Below are 18,495 nucleotides of genomic sequence, written 5' to 3'. Positions count from 1 at the left end.
TTTTGCCTCTCCTCTGACAGCTGCAAATACCTCATTTGCTGTTTCACCCAGGGCACAAACTGCGTCACAGTCTCCTCACTGTTCTCCCAGGCTGTTTGTTGTCTTCCAGAATTTTTCTTGTTTGTTTACTGTCCTTGGATTTTTCTGTGAAGCAGATGTTTCCAGACTCATGATTTTATGAAACATTAGCTGCTCAGTGATGTGAGCTCAGGCCATGCAATTGATTGAGAGGCTGGCAGAATTCAAGACCCAAAGTATCAACAAGATTTCTTTCTCCAGGGGGAACAGACACTGTCAGAGGAATTTCAGAGTACATTTAGTATCTTTCCCTGGTGGAGTTGTCGGGGTAGTGTCTTGGGAGGTGATTGGTAACAGGGGTTTGAATTAGGAATAAAGACAGAGGGAAGGTGGCAGCTGAATCATTTGCAGGTGTGTGTCCTGTGCCACTGTGAGCCATGGGGTATGTTCAGGAAACTGCTCTGTAGCATGAGGACAGCACAGCCCTCTTGTACTGTGGGGAGAGACTTGAACTGAGTTCATATTGGTCCTACCTGCTGTGCTTCTTGGCAGTGGAAATAACCCCTGGAAATACCTATCTTTCAAACAGGTATGAAGTTTGCAAGCCAAGTGAGGATGGCTCAGAGTATGTTACTCTCTCCATTTACTTTCGGGAGAAGACAGTGAGGCAATCCAGCAACACTTCAGGGACTGTGCTCTTTGGGCAGCCACTGTTAATATCTGTGCCCAAACACAAGCTCACTGTGGATCACCTGTACAGTGTGGTTTTGGAGCAGATCAGGTAAGTCATGGCTGTACCTTTGAGTCCTGTGCCAAGCTCTAGAGGTTGCTTATTCAATTACACTGTAATAGGATTACTGAATCCTTGTTAACAGGGAGAATTTTCCTTGATTTGTGTGGGTTGTATAAACCAGGATTTGCATTGCATTAGTGTCTGGAGGCCCCAGGGACATTTCAAGGTCCTGGTGTTTTTGACTTTGTAACAGATATTGCTGGCTCAGCCTTGCAAAAGGAATCAGGAGCAGAACTGAGGGCATGTTTTCAGGGCTCACAGATGGGGCCACCATAACTTACTTCTGCCTTTTCAATATACAGCCAGTGAAACATGGAACAAGCAGTGAGAGCAAAGATTCAGGGAATTGTTGTTTGACTCATTCTGAGGGTTCTTGGTGCTGTCATGTAAATGTAAATGGTGCTGTACAGGTTGGGTTCTGGTTTGCTGGAGGGAATTGGGCAGCAAGAGCTGATGATAGAGGGGTGTGCTGCTGTTCTGGTGCACAGCTCCAGTATGGCTGTGTAAGAAATGTATCCCTTCTCTTCAGCCGCTGTGTGAAACTCCCTCTGGCAGAAGAATGCTCCCCACCCTGCCCAGACAGAGGAACCTGCAATGGCTCCAATGGTGTGGTTGAAGGTAAAGCCCTTTCAAAATCTGCTGGGAGCTTTTCAGCACTTTAGCTTTCTAACAGCATTTGTTTTGTGCTGTATGTATTTGGCTTAGGCTCTAGCAGGTTGTTTCTCCACCATGATCAAGCCACACTGTTGTGCTGGACATCTGCTTGGTACAAGGAGAATCTTGTAGACCATTTCTTTCCTAGGGAGATCAGATGTGAAGCAGCTGGAGAACAAGGTGTGGATGTGCATTCATTCTGACCAGTGTTAGGGAAGTCCTTGCTTAATTGAGGTGTCCAGGTGCCTCCCTCCAGAGGCAGCTGTTCTGACATGCCCTTTGGTGATGAAAACTGGCCTGTTAGGTGACAAAGATTGTGAAGAAATTTGTCTGTTGGAGGACACAGAATCAACAGTCTCATTCCTAGGCCACGTGCTCTCTAGGAAGCTTTTAAAGCTGATGGCACATGAGTGTTTCCCTTCCCTGTTTGAAGTGATTCTCTAGTGTAGCCCTGAGGGTAACAGCTGAAATTAAGTTACATGGGGAAAAAACCTGCCCATTTTCCCTAAAGAATGGAAATAACTTTCCTGATGACTTACATATTCCTTTCTGTGAAGACACCCAACTGCAACTTTGCTGATTCTCTCTTGGGGATGCTTCTTAGGGTGTGCTGTCAGAAGGAGTCATTGTTAACCTGCAAACTGAGCACTCTGCTAAACTGGCATCTGCTAAAGGAGAAAATACAGCTTCAGATGGAGTGATTAGCAAGCAGAGGTTTCTTTTTCTGTGTGCCTTTTCATTGCTTCCCACACAACTGGTGTGTGTTGTACAGGCTGATGCAAACAGCTGTCCATGGGAGGTGTCAGGCTAAACTTCCATTCAAGCCCTGTTACGTTGTCCTTGTTTGAAATGTTTGTCCAGGTGACATTGAAGAGATGGAGCATCAGGATGGTGGAGAGGAAGGCAAGGAAAAGCTGACAGAGGTTGACCCCTGCCACTCTGAGGGTTGTATGCAAGTGGAGTCAGCAAGAGACCTGCAGCCTTGCAAGAAACAGCATTTCACTTTAAGCCTTGTGAATTCCTCTGGGACCTCGGAGATAAACTCCATTGTTGAAGGAAAAACTTTAAAACTGAATGGTAATTATTTTCTTGCCTTTTTTTTTCTCCTTTCTTCTTTTTACACCTCTACAATAAATATTTCCTTTTTTTTGGTAGCTTTTTCTGCAGTTGCTATTGACTGGGATTCTGAGACACGGAGGCTGCTGTATGATGAACAGGAGGCACAGGTTGTAGTATGCTCTTCTCATAAGTCATCTATGTAAATTTGCATGGTATTTAAAAGGTGACAGTAGACAGTGTTCTGGTGGGTCATCTTTAAACTTCTTTTTGTAGCAGAATAAGACAGTTTTTACTGTCTTGATAAAAGCTCTAAACCCAAGCGAGAACATATATTTTCTCTTGTGGACTATTTAGCATAAGAAAGTGGATGGAAGCTGGAGATGATTGTCTGTGTGGGGAAGGAGGTGCAGAAATAGGTAGTGTGGTGAAAGTGAGCATGTAATTTCTTGATGTCAGGGATTACAGAGTACATGGAATTGAATAAAGTACCTGTCTCTTTCACTAGGCATTTGAAAAACATGGAAGCATGCTACAACTACAGAAGAAGAAGGCTGTTGTAGCCCTCAGAGACTGCATAGAGCTCTTCACTACTATGGAAACACTTGGTGAACATGACCCGTGGTAAGAACCTCTGTCTGCCTGCCATATTTACCATCAAATGTAACTGAGTTCACATGATTTTGCATGGGATTCTTATAATTTCTCAGGTCTGTCCTTTTGTCCTCATCTTTGAGAAGTCTGTCAGATCTGTATTAAGTCATTGACTCAATAGCCTGTGGACGTGAGTTAATAAAAGTATTTGTTTCCTGCTTATATTTAAGAAAAAAGTATCAGTGGGAATGCAGCTTCCAATAACCAGGCTATTTTTAAAAATTAGTTTTTGTACAATGTGCAGTCAACATACTTGCTGTAGGACTATAAAATAAAAGCAAGTGGAGTTTGGAATTCTCTGAGGCAGAATGTTCACCTGCATATTCCACAGCAGTGTGCCTTCTGTCAGGCAGGGGCTGTGCTTGTGCTAGTGAGGCATTTTTAATGGAAGGCCAGAAGCTTTTCTTTTGATGCAGTCATTAATTTCCTTGCTTGTTACTCCTTCCTTAGGTACTGCCCTAACTGTAAGAAACATCAGCAGGCCACGAAGAAGTTTGACTTGTGGTCTTTGCCCAGGATCTTGGTGGTGCATTTGAAACGCTTCTCATACAGCAGATACTGGAGGGATAAACTTGACACGGTTGTGGAATTCCCCATCAGGTAGGGTTCTTCTCTCAAGCCAGGAAGAGCTTGGTCAAGAAAGATGTACTTCTGATGTTTCCGTTGGGTGGGCTTGTTGTAAAGGCTGTAACTGGAGCAAGTGTTTTCTGAGTTTGAATGGCTGGACAGCAGGCATGAGTTGAGAGGGTTAGTGGTTTTGGGGGGTGGTTTTTGTCAATGCTGCTCATCTTTATACATCTCAAAGAGCATTAATTACTAGCAGGTACTGTTTCTTCTGAAATTCACTTAAGCCCATGTGATTCAACCAAGAGAACTTCTGTAGCAATTTTAGCAAATTTTTTGGCAGTGCTGCACTTGCAGTATTGAGTATTGCACAATTACAAAATGAAAGCCTGCCTTGTCCCTCTGCTTCTGCTTGCTGGCATCCTGCTGTGGATGAAGCATATCCCTTACTATTCCTGTCTCACTCTTCATGCCTACACGGGGACACTCCAAGCTGTGTTTTATTCAACACCTCCCTCTAAACTGGCAGTGCTTGGTGTGTTTGTCAGGACCTGCCTTGTGTGGGAGGGGTGACAAGCCTGGTCTTCACACTAACAACACCTGGCCCCTGAGCAGCAGAGCAGCGCTGGTGCCATGCTTCAGTTCCTAAAAAGTGATGGTTACTGGTGTACTGATAGTTCTGTGTTTCCTTCCAGGGGTTTGAACATGTCTGAGTTTGTCTGTGACCCAAGAGCAGGTTCATACGTGTATGACCTCATTGCAGTATCCAATCACTATGGAGCCATGGGAGTGGGCCACTGTGAGTAACTGCTGCTGTGTCCTTGGTGTGCAAGGAAATGTGGGGACAGGGGAGGGCTCTGCACTGGGACACCCCAATAGCCCTCACCTAAGGTGTCTGCTCCAAAACTGATCTGTGTTGTGCGTGCAGGCAGTATTGGATCGGGATCCTGTAAGGATTGGAGGCCAGATAGGTCTTTGGCCTGAGGTCTGACTGATGCCTGTGGGACCCTGGTTAGTTGTCATTAGTTTGTGTGATGGTGTTCCCCAATTTATGAGTGGAGTCCAGATTTTTCAGTGCTGCACCTGAAATTGTGACACTGGTTGACAGTAGAATGTCTCCACCTTTGCACTGATAAGGGCTGACATAGGAAAATGTTGTTTCATCAGGAGAAAAACCCACTTGTATACAAGTTTGGTACGTGATGAGTCTGTTTTCTGTCACTGATTTTGCTGCAGCACAGATGAAAAGTGTAGGTGAGTTACCTGTATCAGGTGTCCATGCAGATACATGATGTAGGTGACACTTGTAAAACCACCCAGAAGCAATTTACCATGAGAGGATGATGAACTCCTGTAGCTGAAGGGGCACGTGTTCTGAGGCTGGAGATCACAGTCACAGAAGTCTTGGCTGGAAGAGATGTTGAGGGACTTCTAACTTCATTCATGAGTGAGGATTCTTGCAAGAGCCAGATCAGATCCATTAGCAGCAGAAAATTTTTCTTTCAAGTGAAAATGCAGAGTCTTAAACTGTGTGTTTGGGAAAGCTCTGACTTAAGGGCAGTGAACAAAGCCTATTACTTTTTTTCCCTAAGTTTCTTTTCCCTGAATCTCAGCTGGCAGGGTTAAGCCTGGTGTGTGGAACCTGGTCCTAGACTAGCTGGGCCAGTTGGCATGTTGTAGATACTCATGCTGGTTAACTAGGCTTGGGGCAGGCAATGCCAAAGCTGGCTCCTGGCTCGCATGCACACGTGGTTGGAGTCTCAGTGTCCCAGGTGTGCACTCCCTGCTGGCCCTGCCCAGCCTGCTGAGCTGCAGTTCCTCCCTGACAGACACTGCCTACGCCAAGAACAAGGTCAATGACAAGTGGTACTACTTCGATGACAGCAGTGTCTCGGTGGCTTCAGAAGACCAAATAGTGGTGAGTATTTGGCTTGAGGCTGTTGCAGCTGTGCTGAGAGTGTGGTTCCCTGCTTTGGGTGTGACATTGCAGCCAAGCTGTGTGGATGGTTTCAGATGGGTTTTCTCTCTGTTTGGTAGACAAAAGCTGCGTATGTGCTGTTCTATGAGCGCCGAAACAGCGAGGAACATTCTGCCCCCTCTGCTCCCCAGGAAGAGTGTGATGGCATGGACACCAACTAAGCACCACCTCCAGCACTCAGCCACCATGGTAGTGGTTGCTCTCGTAAAGCAATGCCTGAGGCACCTGAAAATTTTTCTTCCTTCTGTAGGGGTCAAGCAGAAAATCAAGCACTGAGAGATTCAGTGCTGGGGGTTGCAGAATAGCACTGAAGAGCCAGGAATAGGTGCTGACACTTGGGTATTTAGAGGCCAAAAATAATATATATTGGAGCTTCAATAAAGTTCTTTTTAAAATCTGGCTGAGCTGTGTGGCTAGAGGCAGGGGCTGGGGCTGTGGTTCTTGGGCTGAGGGTTTTAGCTGGGGTTGGGAGAGGACAGCCTGAGCTGGAGGCCAGCACAGCTGAGCCTTGAGGGGCCCGTGGAGGAGAATGGTGGGTACGATTCTGTGAATCGGCATTGGGGCTTCCTGCCAACTCTCTGGTGTTGCTGTGGGCCTTGCCTATGTCAGGGAGGCCTCCTGCACCCTTTCTGGAGCTCAGTTCAAATCTTTGTACATCTGGTCTGTTGCAGTCTCTGCCATTGTACCTAGGTCCCCTGGCAAAGCAACAAACGTTTCTCTTGCTTGCATCCTTTCACTGATGCATTTGAGGCTCTTCTGGGCAGTTTTGACTCAGCATTTTTCATGTGAACACTGAATCCAGTGATGCAGGAATCTTGGCCAGAAGTGAATCATACCTGCCTGTGGTGTGGCATATGTGCAGGCTGATCCCCATGGAGATGCAGGATACAGCTGCTCTGGCTCCTGTTCTTCTGTAGAGAAAATACCATGCATAACATTGATGATTTCTTGTCTTTTCCATCTCCTACACCCCTCACTTCCAGGCTGCTCTGTAAGCACTTTTCTGCTGCCAGCATTTCTCCTATGGTTTGTGCAGTGATGACAGCATTTTTATCCTTTTTTGCTCATTTATGTCTCCAGCCAAGCTCAGCACTGTGTCCCCAGAGCTGTCACCAGTTCAGATGACAGCCCAATGCAATGGATTGTGTGAGTTTTCAGCCTTTTCTCTTGCACCTTTGGTTTTTTTGGACTGCTCTTTCAGCCCTCCTCCACCCTTGAGTGCTGCCTTTCTATCCTCACCCAATCACCCTCTGTGGGGCTGCAGGTGTCATAGTCCTGTCCCAGGTCCTGTTTGCCTCTGCTGTTCAATGGTTCTGCTCCATCCTTTTGTCACAACTGGCAAATGCTCTTCCCTCTGTCCTCCTTTACTGTGTGCTGCTTTATAGGATTCAAGTCCGTCTTTCTTGAGAAGAGACTCCTGTGAGTCTCAATGGAGAACTGGTCTTCCATGTGAAAAATGGGAAAAATTCCAGAGCCTTAGCGTGTATTTTTTAGGCAACCATCTAGCTCAAGGTAGTGAACCAAACAGGAGAGTTTTTCCTTTTAGATCCAAGTGTGTTGGCAGAATGAAAGGCTGAGACTGGCTGTCAGTGTGCTTTTTGTTCCCTCTGGAATATGTGCTTGCAGCTGCTGTGACTTCAGTGCTGGCCATCACCTGTTGTGGTGGTCAGCAGTGCTCATCCATTTAACTCCAAACTTTCCACCTCAGCTCCACCTTTCTGCAGCCCAGGCAGTGCCTGAAATTGCAGTGTGCCTGTCCCTGCACCCTGGGAGGGCAGCACAGGCAGCCCTTGGCCAGGGCCCTGGAAAGTGATGGGGAGGAGGAGGGGGCATTGTCTCTAGCCAGCATGCTGCTGCTGATGTGATTCTCCTTTGTGGAATTAGCTTTAAAGCATTAAAATTTAAATTTTGAGATCACAATTGCTTAGTTGCTTCTGCTGTTTAGTTTTATTTTTATTTTTGCAACTCTTAATATTGAATTTTTTTTTCCTTATTACTGAGGGGAGCATGCAAAAAGCAACTTTTAAGCTGTAGCACTGCACTGAAATTAATCAGCATTTTTTGTTTGTTTTACCCTGAAAGTAAGTCATGTGGGCATTCCAAAATGGGGAATAGAGGAAAACGGAGGACATTAAAAGACCTTTTTAAAAGATAAATCAATCTGAAGTAGCCTTTGTCCTCCTCCTCACCTCCCTACCTGTGCTGACACTGAGAAATGCATCTGTGGGGTTCAATCTCAGATCCTGAACAGACTCTTGTACTGCAGAACAAGCAGCCCAGCTCTGCTTTCTCTGCCTCTGAGCTGCTGGGCTTTGGCTGGTGTGTGTGTGCTGTAATACCAGACTGTTTTTTAGACTAGCACTTTGTAAGTGGCTGGCTCTGTTGTACAAAGAGGAAAATTAAAGAGTGGTTTGCACTGAAACTGGGTTCTGTTGTATTTTCAGCTTTCATTGCATGGTCTAGGACTGCTGGTTGTGGGGATGCCTGGTGCTCTAGGAGAAATTTGGGCTGGGGGAGAGTGAGTCCTGCAGAGCCAGTGGGGATCTGGGAGAAAATCAGCTGTTGAGGGCACAGCTCTGCACAGCTGAGGGTTCACTTTGCTCCAGGTTTGCATTTTCTCTCTGCAGTGCTGGGTTGCTGGTACCTGGTGCTCTAGCAAAGCTGTCCTTGCTTTTTTGTGGCACTGGGCAGCCTCAGCTGTGGTTTCATCCTTCCTCTTCCTCTGCAGACCCCTGAGAGGTCCTGGTCTTCCTTCTGTCCATTTTCTCCAGGGGTACCAGGGCTGCCACTGAGGTAGCTGTCCTGCAGCCTCTGTAATTTCCTCCTCAAGGCAACCTGAACACACTTGTGAGAGCAGGCTGGAAGAAGCTGAGGAAGTGCAGTGGGCTTGTGTGTGGGATTGTCCCAGTCCTGCAGGTCAAGGTGGGCTCTGAAACCCTGGTGAGAAGGTTTGAAGTCTTCATGCCAAAATTAGTGTAAGAGCAGAGGAGCTTGATCTCAGCTGGAGCTCCTGAGGGTTAATGAGCCTTAATTAGAACAGCAGCTGCTGAGCTTTGCTGTGAAGGGCTGCTCCCCAAAACATGGTCTGAAACCCATTGTGAGAAGAAGGGAAAGGGGCACCTTCTCTGTTCACTGGGAAGGTATTTGGTGAGAACAGAAAATCAGTGTCACAGGCCTGGCTCAGCTCCTGCGTTAAAGAGGATTTACAGTTTCACCTTGAGTAAAAGGTGCTCAGAATAAAGAAGGGGGGGGGGGGAATAACAGCCTGAGTATGGAAGAGCTGCTTTTTACAAAGCATTTCTCTAGGTTGGGACTGTTCTCCCTGGGGAAGAGGTCTGAGGAGTTTCTATGAGGGATAAGCCAGGAACAGTTGCTCCCTGTTCTCTACAGTGCAAGGTGGGCAGCTTAAAGCATTTATTATCCCACCTGGCCCAGTAAATAACAGCCAGGTACTCTGCAACACCCTGCTCACAGGCAGGAGAGTCTGTGTGGGCACTCAGGTGCTTACAAATGGACTTGGGAAGGATTAAATTAATGGGGAAATAGTGTGTATGTGTGTCTGTGGGCTCAAATCAAAGTGAGGGCACTGCAGTTCGGAACATGATGTTTTTATTTTAATTGCAGCCTTGCTAAAATACATTATATAGTTCTAGATAACAGATTTCTTTTCAAATAACTTTTACAAGAAGTGACAAAAGCATATTCTCAAATTCAGAAGATGGAGGTCTGAAGTTCTTCCTTAAACATGCCTTCAAAATGGAGGTCTTTTGCCATGAGCTCTTCTTCTACATCTTCTAAGGCCCACTGATGATCTGTCAATTCTAAGGCTTCCCATTCAGTCTGCATTGGCAGTGAACAGAAGCAGAGAAGGAAAAGCAACATAGGATTAGTTAGACAAGAACTACACAAAGCAGTGCTTGCTTTAAAAACTGCAACAAACACTGATTTCTATTAAAAACCTGGCAATCCTGTCAACTCTGAAATCAGTGGTTTATGCTTAATTAGATGTTAGTTGCTCAATACAAATTGCATCACAGAAATTAGAAAAACTACATTATCTACTTTCTGCCAACCCTCTTCCCTTCTGGAACAGTCCATAGCTTCTATAACAGCCAGTTCTGTTCTGGTGAGCCAAGTGCTTTGCAGTGAGGTAATTCTTTAGTTCAGAGTTACTTGGTAACAACAGGTAAGAGGCCAAAAATTTTGCACCTGATCACAGACTTGTGCACAAAGCCTGCAAAAAACCATGTCACATGATGCCCAGCAAGAGATTTGTATTTCTTGGCCAGAACACTTCTCCTGCAATACGGGCTTTTCCCCTTTTGTTTCTGCTGCGACATGTAGTGGGTTTTGGTCCCTGCAAGGCTGAATTGGCAGAAATGCTGTGGAGAGCCAGTACTGAGTGGAAGTGGAGTCACTACTGACTGGAACTGCACCTCAGTGCTGAGTGTGGCAGAACAGCCAGTGCTCCAGCACTGCTGCCAACTGCAGCCATCCTCTTCCCTGGCTGAGCCTCTGCCTGGGTAGTGTGGGATCTTTAACCAGGAAGGTTATGAAAACAAACTGCAGGAGCAGACCATCCCAACTTCCCAGGCAGCAGATGATGTGTAGCTAAACCTCTTCTACAGCACACAGAACCAGAAACCAGGTCTGTCCTTCCTGCATAAACCTGGCCATAAACACTGCCTGTGAAAGGCAGAGGCCGTCTAACAAGCAAGGGCCTATGGAAAGTGCTTTAGGAGAACTTCAAGATAGTAAATTGCTGATGGATTTTCCACTGGACTGACTGACTGGCTTATGTGATTTTCTTACCCAAGTTCAGTCAGGAGCCTGCTGGACTCATGCTCAGCTGCACTATTAACACAATTTTTGGAGAGCCAGCTTCTGCTTTGGAACTATACCTCAAGGTAAAAAAACCCCTTCCTCAGCAAAAGCAGAGCATGAGACATGAATTCAGCTTTTGTACCAGCAATGACTGATCTGTCAGGTTTACTTCAGGGTATCTGGGCTCTGCCAGACCCAGAGTAACTCCCACAGCCTTCAGGAGCTGTCAGCTCTAATTTTAGGAACAGGAATCCAGAGCAATTCCCTTACTTGACACGTGGAGATGAGTTACATGCAGCTTACAACCCTGCAGGCTCACACAAACAGGAGTGCAGGTGACAATACTGTACCTTAAATGCTTTGTTAGTATCTGCTGGCATGGCCATTGCTGCCCCTGTCATTTGTTCTTGCATAACCCTGGACTGATCTGCAGCTGCAAATGAGAAATGAGAGCTTGATTTCTGTGCTATTAAACAGCATCCCTGGAGCATGGTGCAGTTGGGAAGGTTTTTATCTAGAGATGAGAACACTGCAGCAACAGCCAGAATGCAACACTGCTGTGCCAGGAGTCCTCACAAGACATCTTGCTCCCACCTGCTCTTAGCCAGATTTACATAAAATATGCAGAAAAACTGAGGAAAGTAGTTTTCTATTCCCAATACACATCTGTCCTGCCCCACATTAGGGGCAGGCAATCTCTGCAGTTTTCCTTAAAACATTAAGAAATCTTAATCTTAATTTCCTTAACGTTAGGAAATCTCTGCAGTTTTCCTTAAAACCAATACTTGCTAGAAATAAAACAAACCTGAGCACAAAACCTTTGCATGCTGATTTGATGGGAAAGCAAGCCTGGGCTAACAACCATGAGAGTTTATGAGTCAGTGGCTGGTGCAGGAGATTTGGGTACTTGCTGCAGGTGATGTCAGACCTGGCCCATGGACAGTAAGTAACCTCACAAAAACAAGAGGAGAATTCAGGAGCTTCTTGGCTGGAAACTGAGAAATCTTTTCCCCAGCCTCCCCCAGACAACATCCCATGGAAGGGGCAGCCAGTTCCCAGAAATGGCAAATGCCTTACCATTATCTTGGCCCAGGATGAGAGTATAAATGCTTCTGAGTCCAAACACATTCAAGAAGTACCAGGAAGCAGAGCTCACCCTGACAAATCAGAACAAGCACAGTTGTTACCAGTTCAAAGCTGGCTCATGACCTCATTCTAGCAGCACACACAGACCAGCCAAGGGCTATTAACACATTCAACATTTTCCAAGTGGGAACTGGACCTTGCTTGCTGAGGACAGGGACTTACCAGGATGCATCCAAAGTGAGCAGCTCAATTCCCTGCTGCAGCATTGGCTTAAAACGCAGCGTCAGGGGAAACGGGACCTTTGCTGCAGGGTAAAGGAAAAAAAGCCCAGTTCCACAAAGTGACACTGCATGATTGCAAAGGGCAAGGGGAGCAGATAGCTCTTTTATTACATCTAATGTAGTCTGCAATGTGTACAATAAAAAGTTAACTTGGATTTTTGAAAAAGCTGCAGTTCTGTATTCATTTTAACATGAAAAGACTTTCTGAAATTTAATCAGATGACCAAACCCTCAAAGGTACTACTTCAGTGTGAAAAGGAATGTCCCTTGTTAAGGAAACAGTTATCTATCACATTAACAGTATAGAAAAAACCACCCAGAATTATGAATTTAAGTAAGTATTTTTGATGTGTACACTCCACACAGTAACCAATTCCCTGGACAGGTTCAGAGCAAAATCCCCCATATCAACCTGAATTTCAGGCAGTTTTAATAAAATACTGGTTTTGTCACTACAGCTGTTCCCAAGTACATGAGCTATTTTCTTTGAGACCATGACCAACACTCACAAAACAATTTCCACCCTTTGCAATGGGACAAGCAAATCTGTGCAGTTTGTGGAGTAAGGAGCAGCAGTGCCACAAGCCAAATTTATGCTGCTTCTAACTGACTGCTCTCAGGTCCAGGAGCAAATCATCTGATGCAGCTCAGACCCTCAAGGCCATCTTCAGAGACACAGGCAAACCCATGTTACTCCAGACACTTACTTGTGACAAATCCTGAAAATGTCATGTTGATCCAACCACCAATGAGGATCATAGGCAGGACATTGGTTACATTCCCTTTCATCATATCTGTCAGCATGGTAGGATCTGCAAATCATAGATGGGGTGTGAAGTAGCAGCACATCACAATAAAGACAAACAAGTCATTACATGTCAGATAATTTACTTAAGAAACTGCATGAGACAACACTCCTATCCCAGTATCTACAATTTTCCATTGCTGACAATACTTTGCAAAATGAGATGAGCAGCCAGTGTGGTGGTGGCTCCTGCCACAGAGGTGTTGTGTTCTGTGCTGTGCCTGACCCTGTGAGCTGACCTGGGTAGAGGAAGGACAACAAGCTCCTATTTTGCTGTATACATTAATTAAATTAAATCTAAATTAAACTTTAGGGAAGACCCTCTGGGAGCTGGAGCAAAACACTGGCAAAAGGAGACAAGAGCAGGACTCCCACTCCTGGCTACCCTGAGGAGGTCAGGTCTCCTGAGATGCTGCAAGCAGCTCAAGGCTGAAGTTAAGCAACATGAAGCAATCTAATGTTTTTGTTATCCAAGAGAGGAATCTCACTCCCACCCCCTCCCTCACACTGCCCAAGCTCCCTGCAAAGCTGATTCACCTTCCACCCTCAGCAGACACTGACAGGTTTTTCTACCTGGCTGCAGTTAGGGTACCTTAACATACCTGTCATTGGTGAAGGAGGCACTACCTTTCTTTTTGTTTTCTTAAAAAATCCATCCTCGGGGTTATTAAAAAAATATTTCCGGGACAGGAAAGACTGAAAGCAGAGAAAGACAATGCCAACACCATAAGAAGTAAAAGGACAGAAGCATTAGTTCTTGCTCAGACGTTCAGACATCTCGTGAGTTCTTTCACAACCCACCTTCCTGGGATAGGTGCCTCACTGCCCATGTGCTCTAAAGCTCATCACATTTTTCTGCATCCAGAGTATCAGATCTCTGGCTTTCTAAAATTCTTAAAGTAATTATAAGAATTCTCTGAAGAGAAACCCATGTTAATTAAAGAGCCTTTAGTATTTTGCGCAAATTCTTTGTGCTGGGGGAGCACCAATACTGACACATGGAACATTTTCACTCGCCCAACTGACCTCTGGATTTCACAAAATACACACTTGGTACCAACAAAGCCAACATGAGCAATGCATTTTTAGTTTAGCAAACATTTCAGCTGACACTCTGTGACCACCTTGTTACCACAGGCTAGCATTACGTCCCTGTGTGCTTGCTGGCAGATATTAAACACAGCAGTTTGGAGGCACATGTCATGTCAGCATGCAGTTAAAACATCGAGCAGTGACAGCTAACATAAATCTCAAGGAAAAGACATAAACGGCGGTGCTGTGTCCAAGATTCCTGGGAATCTGCCCTCCTGGACACTGCTGTGGCCAGGGGTGACCCGGCAGCGTCCGACCCCGCGGGCCCTTGCGGGCGCTGCTCCTCCCGCGGCACTGCCCGGGCACAGCCTCGCGCTCTGTGCTCCTTTCCCGGCCATCCCTGTACAGCCCGACCGCGCAGCTCCCTACCTGCTTTGGAATGTATTTTCCATTTTCCCGAAGGACTCTGCTCCGGATCAGGACTTGGCTGGAAGAGAGACACGCGGCGTTAGCGGCGGGCCGGGGGAGCGGGGCGGGCGGGGGTGAGGCGGGCCCTGACCTGTCGGACACCTGCTCCTGCGTGAGGCGCTTGTCGCTCTGCAGCAGGATGGACACGTAGTGCCGGATCATGCCCACGAAGAAAGTGATGAAGACGATGGGCAGCACCACCCATAGCCGGATGTTGGAGTCCAGCAGCAGCTCGGGCTCGCTCATCGCGGCGGTGCCGCCTCGGGCCCGGCTCCGGCCGACACCGGGCCGCCGCCGCACGCCGCGCTTCCGCTTCCGGGAGCGGGACCGGCCCTTCCGCCGCCGGCGGAACGGCGCCAGCGCGCGCCGCGGGCGGGAAACTCGAGCGCGAGTGGCGGGAGCGGCGTGAGGGGACAGCGGCGTGAGGGGACAGCGGCGTGTCCCGCCCTGCCCTGCCCTGCCCTGCCCTGCCTTGCCTTGCCTTGCCTTGCCTTGCCTTGCCTTGCCCAGAGAGGACGGGAGGTGAGCTCGGCTCTGCTCGGCTCGGCTCAGGTGAGGTGGGCTCAGGTGAGACGGGCTGAGCTGAGCTGAGGGGGTGGAACGGCCGCCTGGGACACTGCCCACCTTCGGCAGTAGGTGCGATGGAGAGCGGCCAGGCTGGCCCTGGCTGGGCTGTCAGGCTCCGCCTCGCACCCAGAACAGAATCCCAGCAGCGGTGGGGCTGGAAGGGGGCTCTGGGGATCACCCAGTGCAGCCCCTGCCAGGGCAGGGTCACCCAGGGCAGGTGACGCAGGAGCGGGTCCGGGTGGGTGGGACTGTCTGCAGGGAGGGACAGTCCTTCCCTGGGCATGCCTGGGCATGCCTTCCCCGGGCAGCTGTTCCAGTGCTCTGCCATCCACAACCTAAAGAAGATTTTGCTCATGTCAAAGTGAAATGTCTCATGTTTTAGTTTTGGCCATTGCTCCTTATCCGGTCACTGGGCCCCACTGAAGAGAGTTGGGCACCATCTCCTTGGCACCCATCTTTCAGATATTTATACATCTGAAACAGTTGTGAAAGGCTCATTGCACTTTTGTTTTTTAGCTGTTCCACTTCCATGCTGATATTTTAAATAACTCATTTTACCAGCCTCTGCCAAGCAGTTGAAATTTAGCATGAGATGCACACACATCTTTTTTTCATAACCTTTAAGTTTTAAAGGTGAGTTGAGTTTATTTTTCTTTTTAATCTTTGCCACCCCCCCCAAAAGAGGATGGTGAGATGGAGGTTTGTGCTGACAGAGCTCACTGGCTATGATTTGTGATTAGGGACATGAACAGGATCACTTAATGAGTTTGGGCTCATGAACACCCATCTGTGAATCCTTTGTTGCTTTGTCCAGGCATGTGGAGAGGGTGTTGAGTTTAGCTCAGTGGATGCACTGAGTCCTCATAGTTGCTCGCTTTTAATTTGCCATTTCATTTGCCTGGTGTCTGAATAAAAGACCAAGCCTTATTTTCTGAGGAACTGAATTTTAGAAAAAGTGATGTATTGTGCTATTTAAATGTGACAACCTGCACAGCAGAAAAATGTGGTGTGATATTGGTTACCCAGGCAATCTGTCTTTCTTTGAGCACTCTCAATTTCTGTCACGTTCCCTTTTGCTATTCACTAATACATTCTAGATCTGCTTAAAAAAGAGATGAATAAAACATTTGTCTTTTTCTTGCATTTTTTTAGGCAACAACAAAGGTTTTGTTACCATGGTTTCAAAAAGGAAATTGTCCAAAGTTGATGCTTCTGAAGAGAGCTGCAAGACAGACTTGCCAAGTAGGTGCTTGGGTATCTTCTTAGTGGGATGGAGACCCATTAATAGAAGCAACAGCTCCCAAGCAGGGGCAAGGCCAAAATGGCAGTTCTGATAACGCTGATTGTTAATGACACTGCTGATTTTGTATATATTTGATGCAGCATATCTTGTTTTCTCAGAAACTAAGAAGTCACGGAGTTCTGATAAGGAAAATGCCTCTGCCTTCTGTGGATTGGAGAATGAGGGAGTCTTTGAAGAGCTCCTCAGGACATCAGGAATTGTGCTGAAAGCTGGGGAGGGACAGAATGAAATAGGTATGAGTTCAACATTTGCTGTTTCTGATTCAAATCAAAACCTGCAAGGATGGATAGTACAAGGTAATGATGTGTTTTATTTGCAGCACAAAAGTGCTTGAGCCAGCTTGTTTCAAAATTCAAGCAAACCCTCATTTGGCCTCTTATTTGGTATATACCTCCTGTTCCTGCTTAATTCAGTGCGTCACCTAAACTCATCATTCCACCTCTTTGGGTGTATACCTGTTTAGTCTAAAGACTTCTGAAAGATTATTGGAGGTATATAGAAAAATATTAGACTGCATCTGTGATTACAGTATTGAATTACAGAGGCAGGAGCTCTGAAATGGGGAAGCAAACGTGGCATTGTTGCCTTTCATTTCAGGCAATGCCTTCAGGGAGCCCTGTATTCAGTGCCTTCAATGCTACTCTCAGCCCTGACTTGAGAAAACACAAGTGCTGATTCCACTCAGGCTTTTGCCAACTGGACTTCTCAATAGAGCAAATGCAGAATGTTGGTGGATGGGCTTGAGAGCTTGTACTTGGTGTAGCTGTTATGATGGTGTATGGACAGTCTGTGTCTCATTCTTTATTTCCTTTCTAAACTGTCTCCTTAGCTGTTGATCAAATAGCTTTCCAGAAGAAGCTCTGCCTGGCCCTGGAGAAACACCCTACTTACCCAGCTGTAAGTAACTTTGGCAGAAGCCACCTTTAAAGCTGAGTAGGAAAATATGCAAATGCATCTGCCTGTCCCTGCTAGTCTCATACAAAAGTGTGCCACACAGCAGCTTATCTTGGATTTCTATGGTTCAGATTTTCCAGTTCTCTTAGTGTTGCTGTTCCAGCCTTTTAGTCCTACAGTTTTTCTGACTGTCAAAGTAATTTTCATTTGCAATATTATTCAATAGACAAAGACTCTTACAGCAGACAAATCACTTGCATAGCTTACTGATGGAAGCTGGGTTTGGTTTTGTGTTGGGTGGGAGCTGGCAGCATTAACACTGCCATGATGTGGTGCTCCTCCCCAGACAGCAAGTCCAGGGTGAAAGTCCTGAGGCAAATGACTTGACTGCAAATGTTTTTTGGGTGTAGCCCTCGTCACATTATCTCAGCAGAACAGGAAGAAAGGCAAAGTCTTCTTAAATCAAAGTAAAATGTGAGACACTTGCTTTAGAGTTACTTTGCAGAGCAATCTTCTGGAAATGGCCTAGACTTGCAATCATTTATTATCCAGCATTCCTTCCATCACAGTTTCTGGCTGCAGTTCCCTGGTTAGCTCTTCCTGGTTCTCATCATCTGCTTGCAAAATGCATCCTAAAGGACAGCAGTTGACTGAGGTGTCCCTTCAGGGTGGATAACAACTTCTCTCTGCTTTGCAGGTAGTGAAGCAGTTCATCAGTGGCCTGGAGTCTCACATCAAGGACAGGAACCAGTTCAAGAACTGCCTCTTGCCCTGCACTCCTGTACGGACTGAGGGGTCGAGGTAGAGAAAATGTGTTTTGCCTTCCCCTTCAGTCAGAGCCAGTCTCTAGTGATGTGCTGGGACATTGACCAGGGTGCAGCTAAAGGCTCCAGCTGGTGCACACCAAGGCAGCATGGCTGGTGTAGTCCACTGCTGTTTAATTGCAGGGAGTTTAGAGTGTCAAGTCACAGAATTTACTGTCTGCACATATTGGATTCCATGGCATTTTATGGCAAAAACCAAATACTATGAAAAAAAAATTGCCAGGGGTGGTGAAGGTCAATTCCTTTTTGAGATTTTTTTTCCCTCAGGAGATACAGCCTCACCACAGACTTTCATATTTCTAGTCCTGTAGAAAGTGAGCTGGTGCAGAGCTAAAGTGCAGTTGTAAATCTTTTTATGTGTCTGTGATTACCATGTGCTACCTTAAGTCATTGTATGTAGTTTTTAAAAGAAAACAGTAATGGGAAGAGTTACAGCCTGTTCTCCCAGCATGTTTTTGACACAACAGTGATGGAATCTTTCATCTTGCAGGAATCTGGTGCACTCATATTGTGAAAGCCTCATTAAACTGCTTCTTGGGATTAAGATTTTACAGGTATGGGAACCTTAGCTTGCTCTTTACAATGGTTTTGATTGTAGGGAACATTTTCCTTACTTAAGTAAAGGATTAATAGAACCGGTTTCGAGGCAGGTGAGGCTGCATCTGGAATAGTGTCCAGTTTGTTGTTGCAGGGA

The 18,495-nt window shown here is 46.4% G+C and overlaps 3 protein-coding genes across 4 annotated transcripts in view; 2 read left to right on the top strand and 1 right to left on the bottom strand.

The window, feature by feature from the left end:
- Nucleotides 1-8,139, top strand: part of USP4 (ubiquitin specific peptidase 4) — a 33,073-nt gene extending 24,934 nt beyond the window's left edge. For both annotated transcript variants that reach the window (XM_066557846.1, XM_066557845.1), the window contains 9 exons: nucleotides 608-799; nucleotides 1,341-1,429; nucleotides 2,327-2,542; nucleotides 2,621-2,691; nucleotides 3,030-3,145; nucleotides 3,626-3,775; nucleotides 4,435-4,538; nucleotides 5,569-5,657; nucleotides 5,777-8,139. In XM_066557846.1, the coding sequence (XP_066413943.1) occupies nucleotides 608-799; nucleotides 1,341-1,429; nucleotides 2,327-2,542; nucleotides 2,621-2,691; nucleotides 3,030-3,145; nucleotides 3,626-3,775; nucleotides 4,435-4,538; nucleotides 5,569-5,657; nucleotides 5,777-5,878 (1,129 nt within the window). In that variant the 3' untranslated portion in view covers nucleotides 5,879-8,139. The remainder of the gene's footprint in view (nucleotides 1-607; nucleotides 800-1,340; nucleotides 1,430-2,326; nucleotides 2,543-2,620; nucleotides 2,692-3,029; nucleotides 3,146-3,625; nucleotides 3,776-4,434; nucleotides 4,539-5,568; nucleotides 5,658-5,776) is intronic.
- A 1,170-nt stretch (nucleotides 8,140-9,309) lies between these two features.
- On the bottom strand, nucleotides 9,310-14,520 carry EMC3 (ER membrane protein complex subunit 3). Its single transcript, XM_066558321.1, has 8 exons — nucleotides 14,305-14,520; nucleotides 14,175-14,232; nucleotides 13,316-13,409; nucleotides 12,616-12,720; nucleotides 11,850-11,931; nucleotides 11,619-11,698; nucleotides 10,892-10,974; nucleotides 9,310-9,557 (listed from the first exon to the last, which is right to left on the bottom strand). Exons 1-8 carry the CDS (start codon nucleotides 14,457-14,459, stop codon nucleotides 9,429-9,431), a joined length of 786 nt encoding a protein of 261 aa, XP_066414418.1. The 5' UTR covers nucleotides 14,460-14,520; the 3' UTR covers nucleotides 9,310-9,428.
- A 1,435-nt stretch (nucleotides 14,521-15,955) lies between these two features.
- The window catches only part of FANCD2 (FA complementation group D2), a 33,477-nt gene continuing 30,937 nt past the window's right edge, over nucleotides 15,956-18,495 (top strand). Inside the window, exons 1-5 of the mRNA XM_066558376.1 lie at nucleotides 15,956-16,022; nucleotides 16,182-16,316; nucleotides 16,913-16,980; nucleotides 17,675-17,778; nucleotides 18,292-18,355. Of these exons, the coding sequence (XP_066414473.1) occupies nucleotides 15,956-16,022; nucleotides 16,182-16,316; nucleotides 16,913-16,980; nucleotides 17,675-17,778; nucleotides 18,292-18,355 (438 nt within the window). The remainder of the gene's footprint in view (nucleotides 16,023-16,181; nucleotides 16,317-16,912; nucleotides 16,981-17,674; nucleotides 17,779-18,291; nucleotides 18,356-18,495) is intronic.

The sequence above is a fragment of the Molothrus aeneus genome, chromosome 12 (genome assembly GCF_037042795.1).
Source record: "Molothrus aeneus isolate 106 chromosome 12, BPBGC_Maene_1.0, whole genome shotgun sequence".
NCBI lineage: Eukaryota > Metazoa > Chordata > Aves > Passeriformes > Icteridae > Molothrus > Molothrus aeneus.
This window is presented reverse-complemented; position numbering and strand designations above follow the sequence as displayed.